The sequence below is a fragment of the Chroicocephalus ridibundus genome, chromosome 4 (genome assembly GCF_963924245.1).
Source record: "Chroicocephalus ridibundus chromosome 4, bChrRid1.1, whole genome shotgun sequence".
Lineage (NCBI taxonomy): Eukaryota > Metazoa > Chordata > Aves > Charadriiformes > Laridae > Chroicocephalus > Chroicocephalus ridibundus.
Genome location: NC_086287.1, coordinates 19,047,003 through 19,073,034, shown reverse-complemented (window position 1 = coordinate 19,073,034; position 26,032 = coordinate 19,047,003). Strand labels below are relative to the sequence as shown.

The following is a 26,032-nucleotide window of genomic DNA, read 5'->3' as shown; positions in this document are numbered from 1 at the left end:
ACTATATTTATTTGTTCTACAGAATTCTCTGAAAATGTACTAAATTTGAGCATAGCAACCATGGCTCTAAACAAAGATTCTTCTGTAGATAGATCCATTACACGTTCGGATCTGATTTTCAGAAGCAAGAGAAAATAAGATGAAAGGCTTTTACTGCTCAAGAAAATTAAAAATATTGCTTCTTACACTATTAATTATTACTGATAAATTATTTGCATCATATCAGGCACTTTTAAGAGGCTTCAGAACAATTATTCTGTGGTCTGGCCCTTCTGGGAATTTGGGGTCAGTAAGAAAGGCATTTGCAAAGTAGCCAACAATTTGATTAGTACAAATGACCTGCAACTACTCCAATTAGGAGGTTTCTTGGGTTAGAAATCTGTGACCTACAATGAGTTGTCATAGAAACTGATGCGAATGTTTCAGCTCAAAAATCACTTTAAAATAAGGGGTTAGTTCTTCATCTCGTGCAGGTGACATGGCTCCTTTGAATCCAAGATCTGGAGTCTGTCACTACACCAAAAATCTGCCAACCCTGGCTGACAGGGAGAGAGTATTTTACTTCTCTTTTTTATGTACACTGCAATTGCCTGCAGTACAGATACAGGGATATTCCCAGAGCAGGAAGACTGACTAGAAAGGCAATGGAGGGAGCTAGAGGGGCTGTCTGAATCGCATCACTGGGAGCGACCAGAAAGCAAGCGTGGCCAGTGTGTAAGTGGGAAGCTGGAACATGTTAACGCATATGTGTGCCTTTCATTTTCTGTGCACCGCCTCCACGAACTGTGCCTATTTCCATGGGACAATTTTTTCAAACCTCTCTCTGTATCCATCTTGTGCTGCAAGGGAATTGTAAAGCCTTTGTTGTAATCTGTAAAAGAGGGACGTTGCGGAGAGTCTGGCAGTGTGTGCTTCCCCTGTCATGGCTTGTTTAATGGCTCCCTTTCACTCACACACTCTCCCTTCAAAAGCCTGCTGTATGCAGGCTCCTGGAGCTAAGTTTCTGCTCTGTTGTCTTGATTGAGGAGCTCCGGGCGGTCTGTGGCCACCCTGGATCAGGGTTACACTGACTTCTTGTGCAGTGCTGAATTTCTCTTTCGTATTCTTTTTCAGCATATGCAGGGCTCAATAGGAGAGTTTGCCGTGTTTGTCGCTAAAGAAACTGCTTTCTTCTCTTCTGATTTTCCAGCTAAGTGGTAAAGCCCCTACAGCTTTAGAGTCTTTAGAACAATGAAAGGGTAAGGAGTCCTCTGTTCACCTGCAGAGAGAGGAGTTGACAGGGGTCATATAAGACAAGGAGAGACAGAGAGATCAGCTGGAATGGGACCAAATTAAATGCATTTACTCTGCAATGTTCCATTAATGCCAAGTAATTACCACATACAGTGGGATTTTTGTTTTGTTTTGTTTTGTTTCATTTTGGCACAAGAGAATTCTTTCCAAATATGAATGTGTGAGGCTATCCGGGCTGCTGGGCTCTTAGGTAAATTATAACAAGCCTTCCTTATTCCCATATGTTCTTTTCTCTTCCTTCTGCCATTTGAAAAGCTGGCAATGCAAAGATGGGAAATGCAAATGCAGAGAGGAAGTCTCATTCCCAGTGGCACAGCATGCTGGTTCTGCCACTCTGGTGCAGACTCCTGCCCTGACTTCTATCCCCAGGATGCTGCCTTGGCAAATTCAAAGTGGTCCAAAGATGGATAGCAGAAAAATGTTCCAGCTAGAAGAAAATTTTCCATTGAGACATAAAATTCTCTAGTGGTTGAATATGCAGGCACTGCCTGATCCCACTCGCACCCCGATCTCTGAGAGGAGTGCTGCCACAATACAAAAAAGTACTCAGGCTGCCATGAAATTCCTATGCTAATCATCCATACTGGGCACGAGGGACTGTGTTGAAAGAGAGATGGAGAAGGGTCAGAGAGATGCAAAACTGTTGTATGACAGTTGTTGTATTTTAGGGCCTAGTCAGCAATAGATGTAACTATTCCCAACAGAGTCCACTCTCTCCTCTCTGCTTAGTGAGCTGTAGTGAAGAGCTGATAATTTTTCTTGAGTTTATTTTGGTGAGTGTTTGGAGCAAAAGAAAAAAAAAAAGGGGCAGTGAGGCGAAGCTTTCTCCACATCTGGAATGTGGCATCCCCTTTTTCCTCTCGCAGTGTCTCTCCAAAAAAAACCTGAATGTACTTGCCAGTTTATAGGAACCCCATTTTTCCACTTGGTCCTGACTAAAAACCCAGGCCTAAGACTGTCGGTGTTGTGCATCCCAGCTGATGGGAAGACAGGATGAAATGGGGAGAAGGAGACTCCTTTCCACCAGAGAATACTGTACTCATTTTCAAAGGTATTGTCCCTTCCCCTCTCAGTGGTCTGGGAGTGGGGCTGCTTCAAGGTTCGCATACGTTCTGCTCCAGCCAGGGCCTGTGGCAGGTCTGCTAAGTCTGGTAGCTTTGAGGCATGGAAGGGGAACTTCTTTGCGTTTCCTTTAGCTGCACTGTTTTCCTGAAATAACATGAGACATTTTATACTGACCATGCATCCATGCTGGAGAAACGCCGTGAATGTCCTGTGTTTCGGTCATGCTGTGCCTTGATCATTCTCTCAAGTTGTCTTCTCTCTAAAAAAACTACACAATTTTAGGATAAGCAAAGAATTTCAATTGTTAGGATCAAAAGGCACATGTCTGCAGTGCATGCATACAGGCTGAGCATGTATGAATGATACCAGCCAGTGCACAAACAGCGGACCAAGCACGGGCAACAGCACCCTCAGCCTCTGCACCATGTATCTGTTCAGCAGTCAGCCAGGAGCAGTTGCCAAGACTGAAAAACAGCCATAGCCCCTGCAAAACCACGCACAGTAGGAAGACGTACACTCAACTTGAGCCATGGGGGGGTTTCTTGTTTCACAGCATCAAACAAGCACTGCTCAGGGAGCTGTTACTTGCCACTGAGCCCTGGTCCTCAGACAGGAGAACTTCAGTGCATCTCCCCAGTCGAATGAGGTCTTCCCAGCACCCCATTAATGAAATGAGTTGTAAGATGAGAACTGACAAGGATGTCTGCTGGAGGAAAGATTAAATCACACACTACTGCCTCATTAATGTCCAGCTTTCCTAGCTTGCCTTAGGACTGTGGGCTCTTCACTCCATTGTCACTGCTGGGGCTCGAGCACATTCAGATTTGGCAGATGTTGACCATCTTGCCTTTTTCCAGGACTGCTGTCCTTGATGATGGCATTCAGGGGTTCTTTTCGTGGCCATTAACTGGTCATTCACTGCCTCTGGAAAGCTTCCTTGTCACTCATCTCCTGCTTTTTTGTCAAGTAGGTATGACTATCTTGATAGTTATTATATGACTAATAAGTCTTCTGTCTTCCGTTACCTCGAAACTTCGCTTTCTATGAGAAATATAGATTTGATAAAGCACCTTTTGCTTTGTCAGATGAAAATATGCAGAAGTATAAATCACGCTGCTCCATTATTTATAGAATGTTTGCCCATGGTTAACAAGGCTACTTTAATGTGCAGGTTTCATCATGTTAATACAAGATTGGAGACCAAATTTTATGCACTTTAAAAATTGAGAGGGGAGGAATTGTAAGACTTGGTGATAAGGTAAATGACCAGTACCTGTTTTGAACGTGTGCTATTTTGGAAGTCCCCTTTGGAAATATCTGTTACATTCCGCAGGTGTCCTGTTACAGTGTGTTCTGGTTTTGCATAGAATTGACCTGCATTATTTACAAGTTGTCTCTAACTGATCATTCCAGACCTCTCTTCAGATCAGAGGAGAGCATTTCCAAGACATTCGTCATGCCTCTCATGTTTCTCTGAGCGGGCAGCGACTGTCCTTCTTTACAGTGGTATAGAGGTAGAATTACTCCTGCATCCATGAGGACTTCTAAAAGAATGTCTTAAAAAGTGAAGAGGAAATGGCATGAAGATAAGGCTGCCTTCCATTATGGGTGTCACTGGACTAGACTATACTAAACTGTGGTTCTTTTGCTGAATTCAGTTTTTGGTCAGGGTAACTGGTTTTAGTGAACCATTGTTGCAAATGACTGTTTTTTGCCCGACAACACGTGTGTTGTCAGCTGGCCGTTTCCTACAGGTTTGTGTTCTGACTGGGCACCGAAGCTGGCCGTTCTGCCTGCAAGGTTTGAGTGCTCCTATTTGGAGCTTTTATTAGCAAGGCATCAAAGACTCATTTTGCCTACTCATAAGCAAAAACAAGAAAGGAGTTTCATCTTTAACCTGCCTGAAGTGCTCTTCTCATCTCTCTGACTCTTCAAGAGTTGCAAATAAAAATAAAAAAAGGGAAAGTCATCACAAATTTTGTGGAAAACTTTTGTCTTTGGATATAAAATCAAGTAAATATAATAGTTGTACAAAAGCACTCGAGTACTAAGAAGCAGACATGGGTGCACTGTGGTGTTGGCTGTGGGTAATGGAGATTAATAAATTAGTCATTATATGATAGCTTTCATTTAAAGCAGGAGTTGCCATCCTGAAGATCATGGCTGCTTGGCTCTTCCCAAATAATAAGAGAATCCAGCTTTGATGGAAAGGTGGGAATCCTCTCCCTTTCTACTGCTGACACCATCAGTTATAAGCAGTGCTGGGTTGAAGGGATTTCTCTGTCAGAGCTAAAACCCAGAATTGTTTCAAAGCCATATGCCTATGTGAGCAGCTCCCAATAGGGGCTTTTTGCAGTAGCATTTACACCAAGGATGCGTTTTTCTCTAAATATCAGTATTTTGTTTCCTGTTGTTGACAGAATATATTAATGGTGTTGCCTCCTACCTTAAGGAGCTGGCATATGATGGAGTATATCAGCCCTAAATCCAAGCTGAAATTCTCCTCCTACCTATTTCCCTCAGCCTCTCCCTCAGATTGTGTTGGTCTCACTGGAAGTTGAAGGTGTTCATTTGCTGTCAGGGCCCTGCAGGCTCAAGCCTTGCATTCATCAGGAGTGGGCATTTGGGATATGGAATATTGCAAAGATTGTATCTTGGAATGTGTGTTCTCCTGCCTGGGACAGGAAAAAAAATGAAATCGATTAAACTATAATAGGTTGGATGCTATGCTGGATAAAGAACAAGTTTTGGAGTGGGAAAGCTGTCGTGGATAATTTAACTCACACTTTGGTCTTCTCTTTACAGCCACAGGGATTTAAAACCAGAAAACCTACTGCTGGATGAAAAGAACAACATCCGGATAGCAGACTTTGGGATGGCATCTCTGCAGGTTGGGGACAGCTTGTTAGAAACCAGTTGTGGGTGAGTGTCTCAGAACATATTGCAAAAATCAGTGATAGATTCCAGACATAAAATTTGTCTATAGTAGGGGTTTCAATAAAGACCTGCAGACTTACACCATGCATTGTTACTTCCCAGCAAGATAATAAATTGGTATGATGCAAGTAGTGCATAAGATAGTTAAAAGAATGTTTTTTAAGTGCTTTACAGTGAAAAGCAGGCCTCTGTAGGTGTCACATATGGATATAAAAATCAAAGCTTTCATGTTTGGATTCATCTGCATACACTGGTGTCTGTTTGCTTTCACTGGCCATATAATTTCGGAGAGCTGAAAGCAGTAGTGTTGTCAGTTTTAAGGAGGGACTTTAAAAGTATTAGGAGGTGAAAAAAAACAATCTAGGGGTTCCGAACTGGAATTTGCTTGTCCTGATTAGGCTGCCTGCTTGCAGCTCTTCTCACGCTCCACGCTGCTTGGTTTCATCTCACAAGCAGGATCGACAGGGAGGCAGCAGGGTTCTTTGCAATTACAAGCAGGGCATGAATGCAGATGCAAAGCAGACTGCTTGGAGGAGTATTGCAGGGGCAATCTAAAAACATTTCCATGGCAATTCAGTTGCCAGCAAAAGCTTTCTAGGAATTTCCAGGGGAGCCAGCAATAAGCCTAACAGCTGAGCAAAGTCCAGGTCCCTGGTCTGGGACAGGACATGCTGTCTGGGGGCAATGCCCTCTCATCACCATCGCCTCTGTGGGCACCACTAGTTCATGCCCCCCCACACCTCCATAGCGGTGGCTTGGTGCTGGGATGAGTGTGCAGGGGGCTGACGCAGAGAGCTGTGGCAAGGGCAGGCAGGAGCTGCATCGAGCTGCTGCAGCCTGGCACCACTACGCCAGCTTTTAGCTGTGCCTGAATTTGTTATAACAGCGAGCTCAGCAACTGGAGTTGCAGACCAGGAGATTTCCACTTCTCCCACAGGAAGAGACCAACTCTTCCTGGCCTTTGGTAGTGTGAATCTGATGATTCCAGCCCAGCGCCATCCTCAGCTGGTTGCAGTCTGTGTTTTTTCAATCTGCTCTCTGAGCCAAGGCAGTTCAGGGTAGACATGAAGCCATCGTGGTTCCCTGTACAGCCCAGCCGCTGCCTCTCAGTCCTGAGCTGTAGGGCTCTGCTTTTCAAGTCATGAGTAGTGGATAGCAAAATTATTTGAAGTTCATGATGTGATTGAATGCTGGTTGATGAGTACACTGAGACCCACCCATTCCTTCCTTGTCCATGTCAAGTCAAGAGTTGACCTCTTAACAGCACAGATGAAAAGCAAAGAGTTAAGAGCACACACATCTGTTGCTTGCAGCTGCTTTCAATCCTCCCTTATAGATTAGGAAATGAAGTCCTCCCTGCAGTTACCACAAAGCCTCTATGCTCTTTAGATGAAATTTTCCCCCGTCTTTCCATGAAAAAAACAAGTGTAAGTGTAAAAACCAACCCAGTCTCACATTGCCCTGTAGGATTTTTCAAACTCCTCGGGAACTTCTTGGTAGGGTTCTTGTTCTTGTTAGCACTAGGCTCTATCATCCAGGTCTAGAGTCTCAAAGGGAGACTTCCTTTCCATAAGCTGTGCTGGAATCCAAACCTCCAGGCTTCAAGCAGAGCCAGCCCCCACATTGAGACCTTAAAACGCACTAATAAAGAAATCAATGGAACGGAAGAGACGTGCCTGTAATAAACAGAACACAGCAGCAACACTATGATCTCCTGCCTTGCAGATGCATTTTAAGTGCGGTGCCAATCACTAGGCCTCTGTGTGAGCTATTACACCACTTCATTAATTCTCCTGGCATGGAGCCCAGCATGGCTGATACTGGTGTCTTATGATCTCTCTGGTTTGGGGGGTGAAGGGAAGAAGGAAGGAAGGAATATATAACAATATGCCACACTGTTCACAAAGAAAGGCAATCCAGTTATGATTCCCTTTCCCTTGTAACACATACAGTAACCAACCTGAGAGCTTTTCAAGGCAACAGTTTTACCTACCCTTGTAGTTGGTACTTTCAGCCAGCATGAAAAGGAACAAAACAGAGTGAATCATGGCTGAGATACTGAACTTTAATGAGATGCTCCTCCGTGCACCCAGAAGTTAATTTCCAGAATGGTTTTATCTGTGCTGTGAACACTGATAATGAGATGAAACTGTAACATTTCCATTGACAGTCACGCAAGGAGTCTCCAGGTATTTCTGTCAGTCAGAGTGGGAGCATCAGATGGGGTTGAGCCGTGTGATGCAGCCAACTTCGTTAGTGCAGCAGAGTGGTTAGAGTGCAGTCAAGAATTCTGTGCTCTCACAAGTGAACTGCTAAGTTTAGTCCAAAGATTGGGTAGGCTTTAGGCCACCACAGAGCCTTGACTGGCCTCATGAAGATAACCACGTAGACTGAAGTATGCTGTATTGCATACCTCAGAGTCAGTGTTTTCTGGGAGCTGTGCCTTCAATCTGCACAGTTTTCTGTAGCACTGATGCCTACCTGGAGAAAACAATATGAATTCAATCCAGTTGTGTTTGTGTAGGAGAAGGAGGTTAAGGATGGACTTGCTGTTTCATTGACATAACTTGTCACTGACAGACTGTGCCTCGATTGTAAAGAATCCCGATTACTAGAAATTTATATTGCATAAATCCTGCATATATACAGCATAGAGGAATAAGCCCTGGTTTTAAATATGTGTCTATAGACTCCTGAGGGGAAGAGCACCTGTTTGTAGGGTCGGCAGGAATAATTCTGCTTACAATTTCTGCAGTCTCATGGGGAGATGGTCCTTGAAATGCCAAAGTAACACAGTGAGTCTCTGCATTCCTGCATGCAGAGACACTCCCCTGTCTCTTCACCAGCAATCCTTCCCAGCATGCTGCCTTGCAGTGTTTCGGAACGGTAGATATTGTCCAGTCCATCCTGAGTTGTCACTAGGCAAGAAGAGTGAGTGCCTTATGGTTAAACCTCAGGACTGAGAGTCGGGTGATCTGAGCTTGATTTCTGTCTCTGCTGAAGGCATTCAGGGTGGTCTTGGACAAGATGCATTACCTTTCTCTGCTTCGGTTCTCTGTCTTAGCAAGTCATTGCAGTGCCCAAGTTGCTCTGAAAATAAATTGTAGTTATTTCTATACGAGTCTTGGAAAAGTGGGAAGGGTTGGAGAATTCCCTGGACCTTGTTTACTGGAAGAGGATACCATTGAGTTACAGTTCTTGGGAGCTTGTAAAGATCCTTCCTAATTCCCTATTGCTCCTTACAGAAACCTGGCAAAGTAAATTTTTGTCATCTCTTCACTTCTCTCCGTTTCACTCATTGCAGCTTCAGAACACTGAGCTGAAAGCTGCTAGGTGACCGTGAACCCACAGCAGTGCTAGTCTCTGTGCTGTCTGCCTCCAAATCTATCCCAACCAAGAGCTAGGACAGAGCTGACGTGTAAATGTAGCTCGCCACAGCACCAGACCAGACCTCTGCCGAGGCAGTCGGTACGGAGACTGACACCACTGCTGACAGCCCCACAATTAACCAACTGTATGCAACAGTTCCCCCATATTGGTGTCTCCATAGGGAACCCCTGCCCTCATCCAGAAAACTGTATGCATGTGGGAAGAGTGATGGTGATCATGATTTTATTGAGAGTGAGATGAAAGCTTTGCGCCTGTTGGTGGCATAAAGAAGGTAAACAGCAACTTCCAACCCCAGCACAATCAATTCCTCGGCTCTCAGCTCTCCCTAGCAATTCCTAGCAACACTTTGCAGACCCACAGATTGCCTGGATCTATAAAAAAAAAATAAATCATCACATATTCTCATTAGGACTGATTACTGTCTCTTTTTGAGCTTAGGGTATTTATGACAACCAATGCACTGTATGTTTGTTAGAAATTCTAGCAAAGACCATTTAGCTCCTGATTCTCTTACATCTGTATTTGGTGTATCAGCACACCTGTGATGAGTAGATAATTCAGAAGAGCGATATTCAGTTGCCACACACCTCAGTGTCCAAGCACCATTTCTGATTTTAATGACAAGACATGATGCTGCACATATTCTTTCCCCTTTATAATAAATGTGTGCGTGTTGTCTAAAATATATGCAAGTGCCCTATATCCAGTTATTGTTAGGTTGCAAATTTAGGCTCTTAAAGTTGGAAATACCAGAATTAGTACTTTTTACCCTATGTCATCAAGAGCTTCCATTCCCAGCACTCCGCTCCCATCTCGTTCCCTGATTTGCACTCTAGTCTTGCTGACTTCTCCCAGTCATTTCTGCTCCATATTTGGTCCCAAATCCCAGATCCTCTCTGTTTTCCACTAGGTCAGCTCTAGTTTCTCCTGCCTGGTTGTCCCAGCCAGTTGGTGTCAGTCCCTAGATCTATTTCCCATTGGTTTTGCACTTACTTTGTCTTAAAGTTTGGTACCATGTGATAAACCCAGCCACAACAGCTCATAGTATCAGTTTCAGGTAGAAGAATTCTTCTGTGAAGTGTTACCAGTGCAGGTAGAATTTTGATCCTGATGCTCTAGAGGGTTTCTGCTAGTAAATGCAAACTGCATTTTTCTAGTGTCAGTTTGAGTAAATTTTTCTAGAGAATGCAAACAAATATTCAAGTTTCCCATTTGCAGTTGAGGATACTGGAAATTTTCCTTTTTTTATGGGAAAAAACGTTTAATTCAGATTAGACTTAAATAGTGGAAATGTTTCGGCCCATACACAACATGCATGCCCACACAAACATGAAACCAGTCTGAGGCAGACGAAAAGCAAGAAAAATTGTTGTTAAGTTGTTAAATTGGTGGTAATTCATAAGCAATTTAAAATGAGGATCATAAGGGAAATACTGGACAACCTTATTAATAACCATTAATACCAGCCTCACCTATAATACATCCCAAGGTATGTTAAAAGAGCTGTAAGCCTGCAAAATCAAGGACTGAGAACTTAAGATGTGCTGTTTTCAGATTGCGAGTATAGCATTAACTTAGCCCATGCACATTAGGATATGGCCATTAATTACGAGCTTGTACAGGTTTTTTCCAAGAAATCTTTGCCTCATTTGATGTTTGGATGGTGTGGTCTTTTTGAATAAACAGCTATTTAATGTTTGATTTTTTCCTCATCATTCATTTTATGGATCCATTCATAATTCCTGCTCACTGCATTCAAGCCTTGCTGTGAATGCTAGGTAGGATTTTCATCGTAGTATCTTAGGTTTACAAACATTAATTATACTGTTTTCACATTATGTTTGCCACATTGATCTGGTTATCTCCATTTATATGAGGACATGTGATTCTGCAAAATGCAACTCAAAATTATCAACTAGTTTTGAGTGTGTAGTTAGATACTCTGGGGCCTAATATCTGAGAATACTCAGTCCTTGATAACAGCCCTTTACTTGGACTGCAGAGTGCCTACTGACTGCAGCTGCTGCTCCGTGTGCTTATAAACACTGTAAATCAAACTTCGGATGTGTCACACTGTGATTTTGAAAACTGGGGAACCTACAACTCATAATTACCTGTGAACATCTCAGTTTAAGGCACCTGCTCATTTTCTTTCACAGAAAGATTCTGTGGCAGGGGCAGAGAGAGAATTTGATTCTCCAGGATGTCAATCAGCTGCCTCAGTCAGAAGCTTGTCCTTCATGACACTAAACTTCCTTCATATTGCTACAGACTTTCCACAAGTAAAACAGAGACGTTGGGGGCAGCAATACATCCACCACCCCACCCTGACTTACCCACAGAGTACAGTATAACCTCTTCAAGCTTTATTTTAGCAATTCTTCACTTTTGAATACTTAACTTTGCAATCTTTATGCCCTTTTAATACAGGGGTCTGTTTCATTTTTTAAATTAAGATCTCTAAAAGGTTCCAAGTCTTAATAATTTGAACTGATAGATTAATTAATGAACTGATTTACAGGTTCCCCAAAACTGTAATTGCGCTCAATGAGTAAAGAGCTGTAAGATTTAGCTGAGGGTTAGGTGCTGAGTTTTCTCCTATAAAGCTAAATGACCGAGTTGAAGCTTTAATGGCAAAATAGCACTCAGCTTTAACTACAGCTACTATCTTAATTACAGCCTTACCTACAGCTACTGCAGCCTTAACTACCCACTGCTGCTGGAACCGTTTCTTCAGTTTCCCCCGTCTTACTTTTCTGCGTGATCTGTGGCTATCGCTTTCTCCATTCGGGACCCTCTAACATATGCCCTTCTCTTGAAGAATTCCCTTTATCCTTTTTGCTGCTCCTCTGGCGTTCCCCTTCATCTCAGCCCTTTGCTACCCAGCAGGGGGGGAAAGCGCTAGTGGATAGCTTCTGTCTCTGGAAGCCAGCTTGGAGACGGTGATTAACAAGGGAGGAAGAAGTGGCTCTATCATCCGAGAAACAGCAAAAACAGCTAGACATGGGGGGACTTTGGTGCACCTGTACAACCTCCTGTATCAAGGTAACTTCATGCATAAGACAGAGGGAAGGAGATTTCTTGTTCCTTCCTCTCTGCAGAAACTCTGCCTCCAGCTGTGAGGCCTAAAGAATGGCACTCAAAAAAGCTTCTCTTCTTCCCCAGATACCATCTTAAGGCATGGGACCAAAGGACCTAGGCATGGACACTCATCTTTGATGAGACCTGGGAACCCGTCAGGCAGTCTAACACATGACTTGTCACACTGTGGAGTGGGATCACACAGCTTTCCCCGTGCTTCTTGATGAACCAACTGCTTCTCTGGAAAAGCAGTTACTGTATATTCCCAGATAAACCATACATGGGCAGGCTATTTGTGTGTGCACAGTGCAGTTCTCTCTTACCTACATAATGAGAGCTGTAGGTCACAGGCACATCACATCTGCACTGAAGATATGGCCCTGATTGTCTCGGATCTGCTGTAGCTGCACTGTAGCTTGATGTGCACAGGTCCAGAACTACTTTTCTAGCTCCTCAGATGAAATTCAGGATAGATATATCAAGGATATATAAATTTCTTTCTGAATGCCTGACTTACCTGTCCAGGGCTGTCCTGGATTTCACCATTGCACTCTGGCTTATTTCCTCTGGTTGAAATCCCACATAAATGCTTTGCTAAGGTCCCCCAAGGTCCCTAAGATTATTGTGTCCTAGAGTCATAGCTGTGAATGACCATTCAGAGAGCCCTTCCCGCCCCAGGCAGACTAGGCTGGGAAAATCCACATCACCCTTGAAATAAACACTGCCAACATCGTGCTTTTTTTGCAGCAGTACCCGCAGGCAGCAGCTGCATCTTGATCTTGCTGAGCGATATACTTACTTGTTATCAAGGGCAGATTGTGGCTTTTGCTGCACAGAGATGTAGCTGAGCGATGAGGAGATGGCCTAGGGGAAGAGGCAGGGAATGTTACTCTTGACACACGTATATTGAATAATTATTGATAAAAGCCAAAGAAATATTCATGACTGTAGAAAGATAAATAGATTTTTGATTAAATTTGAGTTTTCTCTTTAAAGCAGTTGAAGTTGCTCTGTGATTGGCAGCATGGAAATGAGTTTTCTATGGATTCTGGCTGGCCGGAGGATCCCTTTTAGAGCTGATAGCCAAGATAATGCTGCAAATACCTAGCTAGCATGTGCTGGCAAGGATTCAAAATTACTATGCCAGAAACCTGTGCTCTCTGGGCAGTTGCACTGCAGCTGTTGAATGATCAAATCAATCCAACTTGTTCAAAGGATTTATTATAGCCTTTTCTCCACCCATTCCCCTAGATTTTAGTAGAATTTCGGTGGTGCCTTGTAAGACACCTAGCAGATTCCACTGCACTCCAGCTGACGTCAGGAAGGTAAATGCTTTAAGTGCATTTGCGAGTGGGACACGTAAATAGGTATGTACCTATCTTGGGTTCTTCACAACACTTACATTCTTCTTTTCAAGGATGTTAGCCCAGAAAGCTGTCAAGGTTGCATTGCTCAGCATCCACAATCAAGAGTTCTGAAGTCTTTCTTGGAGTCATCCCATACAAGTAAAAACTCAGAAGCACTCTGCAAATTCAGATACTGACTCTTCCAGCACTCAGATGGCATGGCCACCCAAGAAGTATTGTGCTGAAGGATGGTGCTGAACCGTATAGCATACTGTGCAGAATTTGAGAGGTCTAGCTTAAGATTCTAGCTCAGACACAGACACCACCTGTAGCAGCCATTTAATGTGCTGTGTGTCTTCATGACTCACCTTCTGTAGGAAAGCTAATGGTAACATCATACCTGACAGAAGCTAAAATGCATGCAAGACTGAGAAACTCAGACACACTAAGTGACAGGAGCTCAACAGTTACCTAGATTGTGTCTGCACTTGTTTATTTCCCCCGGATATGTTTTCCAGAAAACCTAATGTGACTCAGCTATATAGAACATGTTAGAACTGGTCTCTCTATTCTGATGTGATTAAACTGAGTGAATGTCCATGATCTGACGTAATTCCTATACTGTTTTTGCTACCACGTTTTTTTCCAAATTATAGTTGCATTACTACCTTCCCTACAGCTCCTGTACTGCCCTCTTTCACTGTTCTGTCTAAGCAATTTAGCACTGGTTACAGTGGGCTGTGCTTGTCCATCCTGGTTTGCAGTCCCAGTTCTGGTGCTGCTCCTTAATTCTCATTTGTGTGAACCTTAAGGATGGCCTGTACACTATACACCATTTTTATGATAGGAAAAAAAGACACCACCACTAGTCAAGCATTCTCAGAACAATAACTTAACTTGTCTTCTGAAAGCTTGTAGAAGCATGCATTAGTCCAGTGACATGACTGTTTAGTGGCTAAAGCTCTGAGGTATTAAAAAGAACAGGTGTAGAGTAGCTGTTGGATTGCTATAAAGAAGCAAATTCACAGGGAACAATATGCGTTAGAGGGTTGGGAACACATACATCATGTTAAGCAATTCATTGTCTCGCTCTGACCTCACTTTTTCTCCAGCAGTGGCCAGCAATATGCTGCAAGTCTCCCATATCAGCCCCAACTTAGTCAAGAAGCAACAATTTTATTAACTTACTGTCTGTTTTAGCTGTATTTCATTATTGTTGCCATCAAGCTCTTTGTTACTATAGAAGCTTTTCCCCTAAAAAATTAAAGCCTCATACAAATCCCAGTGAATTCAGTCATACAAACTTTTGTGAGGTATGAGAGCTGTGATGACATTGCTCTTGTAGTCAGAAGAGTAGACACGTGGTGAGGTTCTGGTCACCTTTTTCAGACTATGGCCAGCTGCAGCTTTTAAAAACATTAAGTAACCTTGTCCATGTCTACGTGGCTGCCAGTGACAGAGCTGCCAAGAGCTCTGTGCTACCCATTAGGCATAAGTCCACTCTTTTTGGTCTCCCAAGGACCAGCTCTGGCCAGCTCTGAGGGAAGGCTCTGGTTTTCATTATCTGTTTTGACTCTCGAGTTGAGGGTTTCAAAATCCAGTTTAAATTAAGACACTTGGGATCACTACTGAGCAGATAGATACTGGTTAGAATATCTGTGATAACCTGTGAAATGGGGTGGGGTGTATTAAATATTGTCCTAAACTTCTGAATTCCACCTTTTCTAAAATTTTTATCTCCTTGCTTAAGCTTTGTTGTCAAGGTAGCTGCAGTCTCAAGTGTACCCTGAGTTTATTACCATGGTCTGCCAAAAGCTGTGATATCAAATCAGGGCGTTCTGTGCCCATGGGATGATATTTTGCCATAGGATAAGCGTAGCGCGTATGGAAATTCAATTAATGGGCTGTCTCACTGGGCTTTAATGTAGCATCCTAGCACAAAGCTAACCTCCCGGTGCTTCTGTTTTGCTCATTACTTTGTGAGACAGGTATTGCCCAGCCATGATTGTGTTTGTCACAAGAAACAAATGCACAAATGAAGACAGGCTCAGGGACTGCTGGGAGGTGTCAGTATAAACAATAGCATGATTTGCGCACAGGTCTCAGACAGTTTCCATCCCTTTTACTTGTCAAGTTACTTTAATGAAGGCTATAAAACAAATAGCTGTGGCTATAATCTTTAGGAATTAAAATGATTACCTGGCAAGTTGAAGTAATTAACTATTCTCAGCCAGGAATCAAACCAGAGATATATGGGTAGAAGGATGCGAAAAGAATATATTAACTCACTAGGTAATAGTACTACTGTCCATCCTTTTTAGTTTTTTAAAGAAAAAAAATAAATTGCATGTTGAAATCATTTATTGGCAGCTTTTATGACCACTGGAGTAATTGAGAGCAATCTTAGCAGACATGCAAGACATGGTTTAGGGACGGCATGTGTTTGGTCTGAAAATATTGTTCTGTCTTTTTTCATATAAAAGGCTATCCGGCGTGGGGCTTCCTTCTAATTAGATACAAGGCCATGCTAAAGGGTGGGATTAGAGGTCTGGAATTCTATATAGTCACGGAATATGCCTGATCTTCACTTCCTTCCTCACTTTTAAGAAATTCATAGTAGGGCCATAGTATTTTGAATTATACTACTACTTGACCATTTTGTGAGTTTCTTAGAAATGTGTTGTCATTCAGGTAAGGAAAAAAGTGCTGGTTTTGCACACTTGCGTTCTGTATAAGCAAGCCAATCATGGTTCTGCTAAACAAAATGGAAATGCACATAATCCATAAATACCAGGATGTTACATGCTCATTTGACTGTATTTTGTGTTTCAGATCACCACATTATGCTTGCCCTGAAGTCATCCGGGTAAGTTGGTTAATATTAGTGTGTATAAATACATTTTTTAAAGTGTCACTCGTTGCAAGTATGCGGATAGACCTTCTGTACGGGAAATCTGTTGAAGGCAGACAGCGTTGGAAAGGACACGAGGAATGTAGCTTCGGTTTTGTTTGTTTGGCTCAGCCCTGAATCAAGCCACATCGACCGTATGAGTGAAAAGATCGTGTGTTATTCTCACAGTACCCTTCGTGCCATGTGATCAGGCAGAAATACAGTAGCCTCGCTTAACTTGGTGCAGTCCCCTACGCTTGCTTTCCTCTCTCTGATGTAGCCATCATTTCAGTAGAAGAACTGGGGTTTGCTGTCAGCGATGTTAGTTTCCGTTAAATGATACGAACTATCCTTTCCCTCTACTCTCCCTTTGTCCTCTGAAAATAAAGTATCCAAGGTTTTAGTGGCCAAGATTCCCTTCTTTTAAAGCATATCTTTAATGTAAAGCCAAGCAGGAAGCATACAGAAAAGACTGTCCAGACAACACTATGAGTTTGCAAATAATGTGACTGGTGACAAGCTCCTTGAAGAACCAGGAAAGAGGCAAACACCTTCTTGACATCCCTAGTGCACCTCTGACACTGTTTAGGTACCAGGTCTAATCATTTGTGAGTTGTCAACCATTGTTTCCCTGCTCCCCACTTCTGAGCCTGTTCTCGCAGATACCAGATACGACTGTAAACTAATGTTCATAAAAATTCAATTAATGGGCTGTGTCATGGCCTCCTAGTTGGGAAGGCCACCTTGGGAAGCAGGTGGCTGAATTGAAATGTGGGGTTTCCCATTCTCCCCTCTCTTATTCTTCAAGGATAATTAATTCGTTTACTAGTGAGCAATCTTTTGAACCTCTGTGTCATTGCTGTGCAGGGAGAAAAATATGATGGAAGGAAAGCAGACGTCTGGAGCTGCGGAGTCATTTTATTTGCGTTGCTAGTGGTGAGTCATCTTCCTTGCGCTATCCTTTAAAAAGAAAAGAAAAATCAAAAATGCTGCTGTATTTAATGACAATTTTATTGACATCATGTACAGATGGGTTTTTTTAGTTCTCCTATTTTTATAAATCTCAGTTGCATCCTTTCCTCTTATTTCTACATCAGTCCCAAAGGAAAAGCATGAGGAATATTTCACTGTTTCTTTGAAATGCTGCTGCCCTGCACAGGAGAGCGTAGACAAGCGTCAAAAACTTGTCTCCATAAATGTTCTTTGCTGTGTCGTGGTATTGCAGCATCTTTTTTACTGTAAAGGATGTGTGGGGTTACAACTTCAGGATACAGAGAGTGTCAAATAAGTTATCCTTCACAGGATCAAAATATGGCTGGGTTTGAGAGGTGTTTGGTTTTTCTGCTGTATGTATGTATGTGTTTCACTAGGTATATGCATACATTAACTGCGGTGTTTTATCCAGAGAAGATTTGAGTGCGACAATTTTGTTTCATGCAAGTATTGAGCTACATTTTAATTTGGTACTCTTGGGAATATAAAACTGAGCCAGTAGTACAAAGTTTAAATTAGTTTCCATCTGGCTCAGTAATACTTTCTTTAGTATTCAAAATGTTGTAACTTACTCTTCTTTCGATCAAAGTTTCCGTTCTCTGTGGAATTTACTCTGATTTGCAGTGGTATTGTAGTACTCCTAAACTTACAACAATTGGATGTCCAGCTGAAGGCAGATGGGCTTGGCATTATCAGTTTCCATAGTATAATGTAGGAAAATATAGTTTATGTTCATATAAGTATATACCATGTGCAGATTGGATACTGTATATGAGAATAGATTTTATGCGCATGTTAATTTTTTTCTATCTATAATAGCTGAGGTGATCACCTACAATTATAAAAATAACAAGCTTGAAATCAAATTTTGAAGTCCTTATATATTTATTAGTAAACCTAATCACTTAAACGTTTTATTTTGACAAAAGCACTTGTACAATGTACAATCAGATTTAGATTCTGCATATAATTTTTTTTTCTAAATACTTGAAAATTTTAAAGGATTTTTGTTTCAAAAAATATGCTGGTAATTTTTTAATGGCCCAAATCAAAATATCTTGAAGTAATCTCAGTATGATGCTTTAATTCACCTAAACTAATCCTACTCAGTTTTTCTTTTTAGTCGTTACAATTCACTGACATTTTTGAAGTTTTGGATTTTTTTATCTTGATGTTGCAAGGGAAGAATTTTGACTATCTCACTAGATAGCACCTGGTCATCTACTGCTCCTGAGCAGCTATTTTCATGGCTGATAAAATAGAGCTGTATAATGAGCTCTTAATATAACTTCTTGAATTTGTAAGAATAGAAAAGAGGATGTGTCAAGATGGTTAGGATTTGTACGAGTGGGCTTTTCATTTTCAGGGGGATTCTGTCAAGATTTGGTGTCTCTGTTGCTGAATCTTCATCTGTTCCTACATGTATACATAAGCCTGCAAAACGACTGAAATAAGTCTATTATTGATGGAGAGTGCAGAGCTCTCCAGGTAATTATGTCAGGACAAACCCTACAAAAACTCTCAAGCTATAATAGCAGGTGGTAGTAATAAAAGAGCTGTAGTTGTTACCTTCAGGAAATGCCACAAAGCAGCCTTGCTGACTTCATCGGGGCTTAAATTGTGTTAGCCAAAGTACTGAACTATCAGAATTGATTTTCCTTTAAGTCTGGAACGGTTAGGAAAAATGTAGGTAACTCAGGAGGCCGGTTACAGAAGACAGGGAGGCTCTCTCTTCAAGGCCACTTGAATGAACAAACAACAGTAAATAGTGCCCAGTAGTGGTTGCCATCAGGTGGGCTTTCTGAGTCTTCCGTAAATGGAGCTGTTGGTCCCCATAAACCATAGACACAGGATTGCTTATACAGATGCACTACCCACTGTAGTAATAGCAGTGCCAGAATTGACAACTTAAAGCTTCATTATCACAGCAGCTGACAGCTTGCAGCTTCCCGCAAACTGTCCTGGAAATCAAGGAAGCTCAGCACCTACTAGAATTAGGCGGTGAAAGAAGGAAGTGAGAACATCTAGGAAGGTGCAGGCTTGCTATAAAAGGGTATCAGCTTCAGTTGGTGGAGTTATCCTAAAGATTTCAACTTCTTTTTTTCCTTTTTGTCCTTGCAGCAAAGATAGGTCTTTGGCTGCTTTTTGTGGCAAGCTGATGATCAAAATGTAATTTCAGCTAAAAAAAGCCTCAAACCATTCATGTAAGTGAGCTACAGTAGGGAAGCAATAGGAACTGATGACCTGACCACAGCATGGGAACTGGATGGAGTATATTAAGCAGGTAGAACGTCTGCTGCTTCCAAAGGCTAATGTTGGATAGGGTTTCTTTCAGCTGTGTCATTTCACTGCTCCATCGGAAAGTGGGATGTTCTTTACTGAAAGTCTCTCAAATGCTGTTCACCTCCTTTTCAATGTCTGCAATAAATGTGTCTCAGGAAGATTAAAAATAAGGAGACGATAAACATTGCTGCTGTGAAAGTATGCCCAGAAGGAACACCAGCAGATCAAAAGCTTGAGCTGAATTTAAGTGAATCCATGCATCTTTGGTGAATTTGCCTGGAAAGGCAATTTCATATTTTGTATTATGTTTTATACTGGTAGTCATTTTCTAATTAAAGGTCTAATAAAAAAACCTGTGTCCTCAGTTTTGTTTCCTATGTTGGAGAAAATACAGCAGCACTAAGAAATTATTTCTTTTCAATGAATAAAATGTTTTTCCGCTTATTATAATAATTTATTGTGGAGCGGGCTTCCTCTTTTCCATCCTCTCACCATGTTTATCCTGGCTTTTCTCCTTTTGCCCTCTCCCTTTCGCTCATCTCTCCCATCCACCACTCTGTCACATCCCTGCAGGGTGCCCTGCCTTTCGATGACGACAACTTGCGGCAACTGTTGGAGAAGGTGAAACGTGGAGTGTTCCACATGCCACATTTTATCCCCCCAGACTGTCAGAACCTTTTGCGGGGGATGATTGAAGTGGATGCCTCGAAACGTCTCACGGTAAGAAGGCATTTGCTGCAAGTCATGTGAGCAAGGCTTCAGTTGTCACCTTGTTGAAATTACGGTTGAATAACTAAAGTAACTTGTGATTCACTGCCACTCCTGTGCGTTTCCTCCTGAGCAAAGAATGAGTGGAGTTGGTGGAGTCTTCGGGAAGAACTTAGTTACCTTCTCTTTTGAATCGTGAGGGCAGATTACCTTTGTGTCTCTTCTCTAGCTGCATAATTCTCATTCATATGTAACAGTGGGCATTTAGAAGAAACCCCTCACGACATCATCACAGTGCTACTAACCTCTTAGCACACTTTGGAGTCCACCTGCGTTGTCTGGCTCTCTTGGCTAGTACAGCACTTTGTTGGGGATGTGATATAACTGTTTGAAGGTCAAAACTGTTAGACTGTTATTTGAAGCTATGCTATTAAGCAGAGTATGCTTTTCTTACATTTATGACAAAAGTAATGTCTTCTTACTTCATGCCGCACAACCTGCGTTATATTCTATCCTGCCTGTGCTCTGCGTTATCCTCTAGCAGCCTTCAGAGCAAGTGTCTTCTAGTCTGCTCTTTCATCTTGTGCCCTGTGGTCCTGAGAACGACTAGGCCCACAGTGTTGAGCTCCTGGCGTTCAGCACTGAGTCTTTGCATCTAGGATACACCCCATCACTACAACAGAGACCCTGCAAGGGGGAGCACTGTGTAGTGGTTGTATCCTTCATTAACACTGTGTTAATGTTTTGGGGAATTGAAAAAAATTAGCAATTAAAATCATTTTGGAAAGCAAGATTGCCTGCTTGTCAGTGGAGGCTTCTGCCTTTATGGGTACGTTGCCCTTGTAAATCCTATTGTCAGGCTCTGGTGATGATTTTATACAGATTTAACTAAGCTCACAGATTCTGAGTGGGAGTATGTATAAAGAAATGTAAATTTAAAACTCCTCCTGGTTCTTCAGTCTGCTAAAATATTTATAAATAAACTCTCAGATCAGTGCTTGGCCTCTCTGCTGAGATTGCTAACAACAGCATCAGTCTGTGCCAGCTGTGATGGTGCTGTTGGGATGCAGACACCTGTCTGGTAAGAAGTGAACTGAAACTCCCTTCACAACTCTCTTTACAGTATTACCTGACAGCTGCAGCTGGGTTTTTTTTTTCATTCATTACAAAACTCGCTCATGCTCTAGTTGGTGACGTAGGTGAAAAGTTCTTCATGCTATTATTAGTATCCTTGCTTCTGCAAACCCAGTAGTCATCACATTTGCAGTACCTAAGTAGCACTGATTGGAAAAAAAATGACAAAAATATTAGACACTTTAAAAGGCCTTTTTCAAACAGATTTTTAAAGAAAGAAAGAATATTTTTCGAAGTATTTTTTGGAAAGAATGTTTTTCCAAGTATTTTTGTGGAAAGAACACTGCAGAGGTTAGGGCTGCGCCCTGAGAAATGAGACAGCTGTTCTTCATGACCAAGGAAGTCACCAAGTCCCTCTCTAGCTTAGTTTCTTTTCCATAATGTAAACTTTCTGTTGTTTTTTTTTTCTCTCAAAGATCTTAGTGCTGGTGGTTTGAGTATGCCAGGGAGCAGATTATCAGACGTTAGATCCTCAAATTGTTCTGACTGAGTTTTGCCATAGAACATAGTCCCTAAATGTTTTGAATTGTGCAATACAGCAGAGAATGTATTCGCATAAGAGAGAAAACAGTTAAGGTAAATCAAGGTCCCAGAGTGACCCCTCCCCCTCCTCCCCTTTTCTTGATTGAAATGAAGCTCTTATTTCCTTAGGGAGGAAAAAAAACAGATCACATAGTTATTGACAAGCACTAACCAGTGAATTGTGAATAAGAATTTGAAATAAAACGTATTGAAGAGCTGAGAGCTGGGAAGAAAAAAGGATAGCTCTTTGTTATTAGCTGCAATCTTATTTTCATTATTTTAGGGTCTCTCCATTTGCTGTCCCTGCTGCTGTCACACTTCCCTTTCTCTGCTGTTAGCATGCCGGTTGCTTAGATTGCCAAGCAGAAGAGAGCTCTTTGTTTACTGCACAGGAGCTGGGAATATATAGTTCATTTTGAGGAGAGATCTGAATTCTATTTTAGCTGCGTCCTGTGAAAAAGGATATAAATATGGGTTTATTTGGAAGCCTCTATTCCTAGAAAATATCTCACTTGAATCAATTTGATATGTATACAAAGATCTGAGCAAAATTGTGGCTTGGGTACAATAAGTACAGATGTAGCTGTTACCATTATGATCACTTGCTCAATATCTCGCTGGTGAATTCAGCAGAAAAACACAGTGAAATGTAAGGTCACTAGAATTTTTTTCTTTCATTTTTCCCTTCCCCTCTCTGCTTTGTTCCTTTTTTTGATCTGTATCTCTTTTCCTTTTCATCCAACTGCATTTCCCTCCCTGCAGTAATTGCCATTTCACAGCACACCCACACCTTCTCCAGTCCATCTGTTAAAATTATCAACAAAAACAGAACTAGTGTTCACGTTTAACTGTCATCATTCGGCTTCAGTGTTAAAGCCTGAAAGGATTGATGGAGAGGAGGGTACTCAGAATTATTGTTGCTTGTCCTTCCCTGCCTTAAGAAATAGGTGTTATCTTTCTTTGTATAGGATTCCTTTAAGGAAATACATCTTTATGATGTCTTAGTGCAATGTTGTTCATGCTTACTATATATTACATAGCCTCAAGTACGGTTAGTGGTACGTCCTTGACCACTCTGCTTTACTGGGCCTGTTTTTCTGAAGATGCTTTAAAAGAATCCATGCTTTTCTTTCAGTAGACTGCAAAAATTGATCCTAGCTGCTGGTCATGATATTTCTGACAACCCACATTCAGGAAAGATGAAATCAAACAAAGAATGAGTACTAAGGTGGTCAGCATATGTGAGAGCCTGCCTGAATAGCACAGCCTAAAAGAACCCCGTGTGGTCTACACAGGCAATGTCTAAGAAAGGTTGTACTGGTTGTCTGCATATTCATTAGAGGTAATTACTAGGGAGAGAATGATTATTTAAACTAAAGGAAGATACTGGCACAAAAACAAATGTATGTCAAATGGCCGTACATTAAAGTAGGCTAGAAATTAGAAGCAGCATTTTAGCCACATTAGTGGGGTTCTGGGACAGCTTTGTAGTAGGAGTAGTGTCAGGAGGGAAAAGTGAACTAGTTTTAAGCATGAGAAGGTTTATGGAAGAGAACGAGCAGTACTGCAGGATGAGGTTTCTTCTAGTTACGTGCTCTTCGGAAAGTGGATATTTTTTCCCTTGGAGGTTTCAAATGATTCAGCATTTCTACAGCAGAGAATTACAGCTCCTCTAGTGGAATCCATTTGCATTCTCAGCTGATATTTTCTTCCACAGAAAGACAAAGGGTGGAAAAGTAAGGAGCTTTTGATCCACTTCCCTTTTAAAGTTGGATGAGCATTATCGAAACTTTGTAGAGCAAGGTGGATCAGAGCAGATATCGCAGAATAAGCTATTCTGATAAAAGCGGTTACTGTTCCAGTGTTGACATTTTATTCCAGAGTAGAATGACTTGTCTTCCATGTTGGGTGTCCACATAGTCTGAAATACCTGTCCCTGAATATTATCCTACTTAAATTACACACATTTTCAGAATCTCCTCTCTGCTCTCTGATTTTGTGTTTTCTTGGTTCTAATGTATGCTAATAATAGACCACAGCGTCTAAAGAATGTTAAAAAAATGAACAGGGGAAAACACACCCTGATTCCTTCTTCATTTTTCTAGAAGGTCATATGGTAAGGTGCCTATCACATCATTTAAATTATCTCACTCCACCACCTGTAAAATGGAGGTAATTGTCCACTTGATGTACGTAGGCTGTAAGCTTTTGGCTGCCAGAGGCCTACTCATGCACCGTGCACATAGCACAGTGATACCTTGTCAAGGTCCCTGGGGGCTGCTATAGTGCACCTGCTACTGCTGACACAGATAATGGTTTTACCAGTGCTGTTTGCACTGCCAGCTTGAATCCTTTGGTCAGGAAAAGCCTCTGTCTTGACATTATGCCATAGGTTTAAAGCTCAGACTAGAGCTGAAGATTCATCCGAGGTGTGGGTCGATTTAGTGCACAGATGGGTTTGAGTCTGTTTCCTTTCTGGACAGGAAGGTTTGAAATTTGACATGAGTTCAAGCCCAGAAGCCTTCATCCATATCCACAGACTTTGAGAAAGTTTTTCTTCAGGTCAGAACTTTTTAGCTTGGCAACTGCTCTACTGAGATCAGTGCCGAGGATGTAGACAGCGCTATCTTGTTTTCCATCTGCCTGTCTGTCTCCATCTGTTGTTCCCTGCCTTAGAATTCAGATGTAAGCTCCTTGGGCGAGGAGACCTCGTTTTCTGATGAGCTTGTACAGCTCTGTATCACAATGGGTCTCTCACCTGTGAGTGGGGCTCCTAGACGCTACTTCAGTGTACAAGCTGAATATATATTGGAAGTATTTTTCTGTAAAACCATGATAAAGGTATTCCCCCTCTCCTTCCATTACAGCATTTTAGCTTGCAGAAGTCTCTCCTCTGCCTGTGCGTGTGCAGCAGGTCTGAATGTGTTTTGTTGTTTCAGAGATGGCGTCATGAGACAATTGCCTGCGGTGGCTAGGAGATATTAGGAAGCAGCATTTTTACAACTTCCATAAAATGGCATTAAATTTGGCAAACTCGTGCAAACAGCAAGAAGATCCCTCTGGGAAGGGTTGTTAAATGCCTTCGTCACTTAAATGCATTTAAACATTGTGTTTAAATGAAGGCAGGAGGAGTGAGATTAGCTCCCACTGTGTATCTCCCTCCCCTGCATTGCATAGTAAAAAGCATACAGACTTCTTGTCAAAACCAGTCGCCCTCCCATAACCCTCCTGTCACTTTAATGCAGATGAAAAGCAACAAAGTATTAATTAATTACCTTTAAAAAAGCAGTGAAGATGTTGGCAGCAGCAAGCACGCTTGTAGTAACATTTCAATGCAATTACATTTGAATCAGAATAGAAATTGGTTTCATAGACCTTTCATATGTGGGACATCCCATCGTACACCACAGCAGTGATTTTGATGTGGATTGACTGGTAGATGTGTAGGTAAACAGCAGCTGTGAGAGCTCTCATGCACCTTCAAATGTATAGCAAGGTGGTACAGGGCTTTTCTTTCAGTAAAATGCTGCTGGTTCATTAGCTTGAAGGAGATTGATCAGCAGGGATGGGCAGAAGGGATTTCTCTTAGACATCTTCTTTGAAGGAGCCCAGAGGTTCTGTGACTAAGACATGAACTGGTGACCCTCCTTTCTTCCCCATCTCTGACTAAGAAAATGAAGTGCTGTTGTCTGCTTTGCCACGGCATTTCTGCATATCGCAGGCACAAAAGAACAATGTGACCCATGGAGACAGAAAATGCAGCAGGAGAAGCAAGCATGAAAGAGGCTTGGACATCGCTTAGCTGTATCATCTGCATCTTGTCCAAAATCATTAATGTCTCTAACCCTCCCTGTGGTGAATATGAAAATAACGAGTAGATACGCATCTCATCGGGTAGTTTGACCAAGCACACTTTACCAAGTACACTTGGTTAAAAAAAAAAGTACTCTTGGTAAATTACAGTACGCTCCTTAGCAGATCCTCAAAGTACTATGGACCTGATAAGTTACCATGCTAAAATCCTGTCCCATGGAAACTGTACAAAATAGGCTCTTCTTATTATATTCTGTGTTTGTACCTCAGCTTGCAAAGAACCAGGAGGAAGAGGGCTGTGTCTCCAGGCTGTTAGGGGAACACACATAATCTGTATCTCCTTGAGGTCAGGGGAGATGGCAGTGTGTCAGGAATACGCCGCCTTTCTCTTAATACTGCAGGGATGAAGTGACTATCACATTGTGATGAAGGGGAATTCTGGTGGCAGAGCTGAGGCCACAGCTGGAAGCTGTTAAGTCTGCCCGGCCCCATGGATGTGCGTGCTTGGGGGGCATTGGTGCTCCCAGCACCTGGGCTGGTTAGATGACAGCTAGATATGCAACTACCAACTGCAGCT

At 42.0% G+C, this 26,032-nt stretch overlaps 1 protein-coding gene across 12 annotated transcripts in view; it reads left to right on the top strand.

The window, feature by feature from the left end:
* BRSK2 (BR serine/threonine kinase 2) overlaps positions 1–26,032 on the top strand; it is a 324,645-nt gene that overhangs the window by 236,408 nt on the left and 62,205 nt on the right. For all 12 annotated transcript variants that reach the window (XM_063331693.1, XM_063331692.1, XM_063331686.1 and 9 more), the window contains exons 5-8: positions 5,164–5,280; positions 15,945–15,978; positions 16,870–16,938; positions 19,852–19,998. In XM_063331693.1, coding sequence (XP_063187763.1) covers positions 5,164–5,280; positions 15,945–15,978; positions 16,870–16,938; positions 19,852–19,998 — 367 coding nt within the window. The remainder of the gene's footprint in view (positions 1–5,163; positions 5,281–15,944; positions 15,979–16,869; positions 16,939–19,851; positions 19,999–26,032) is intronic.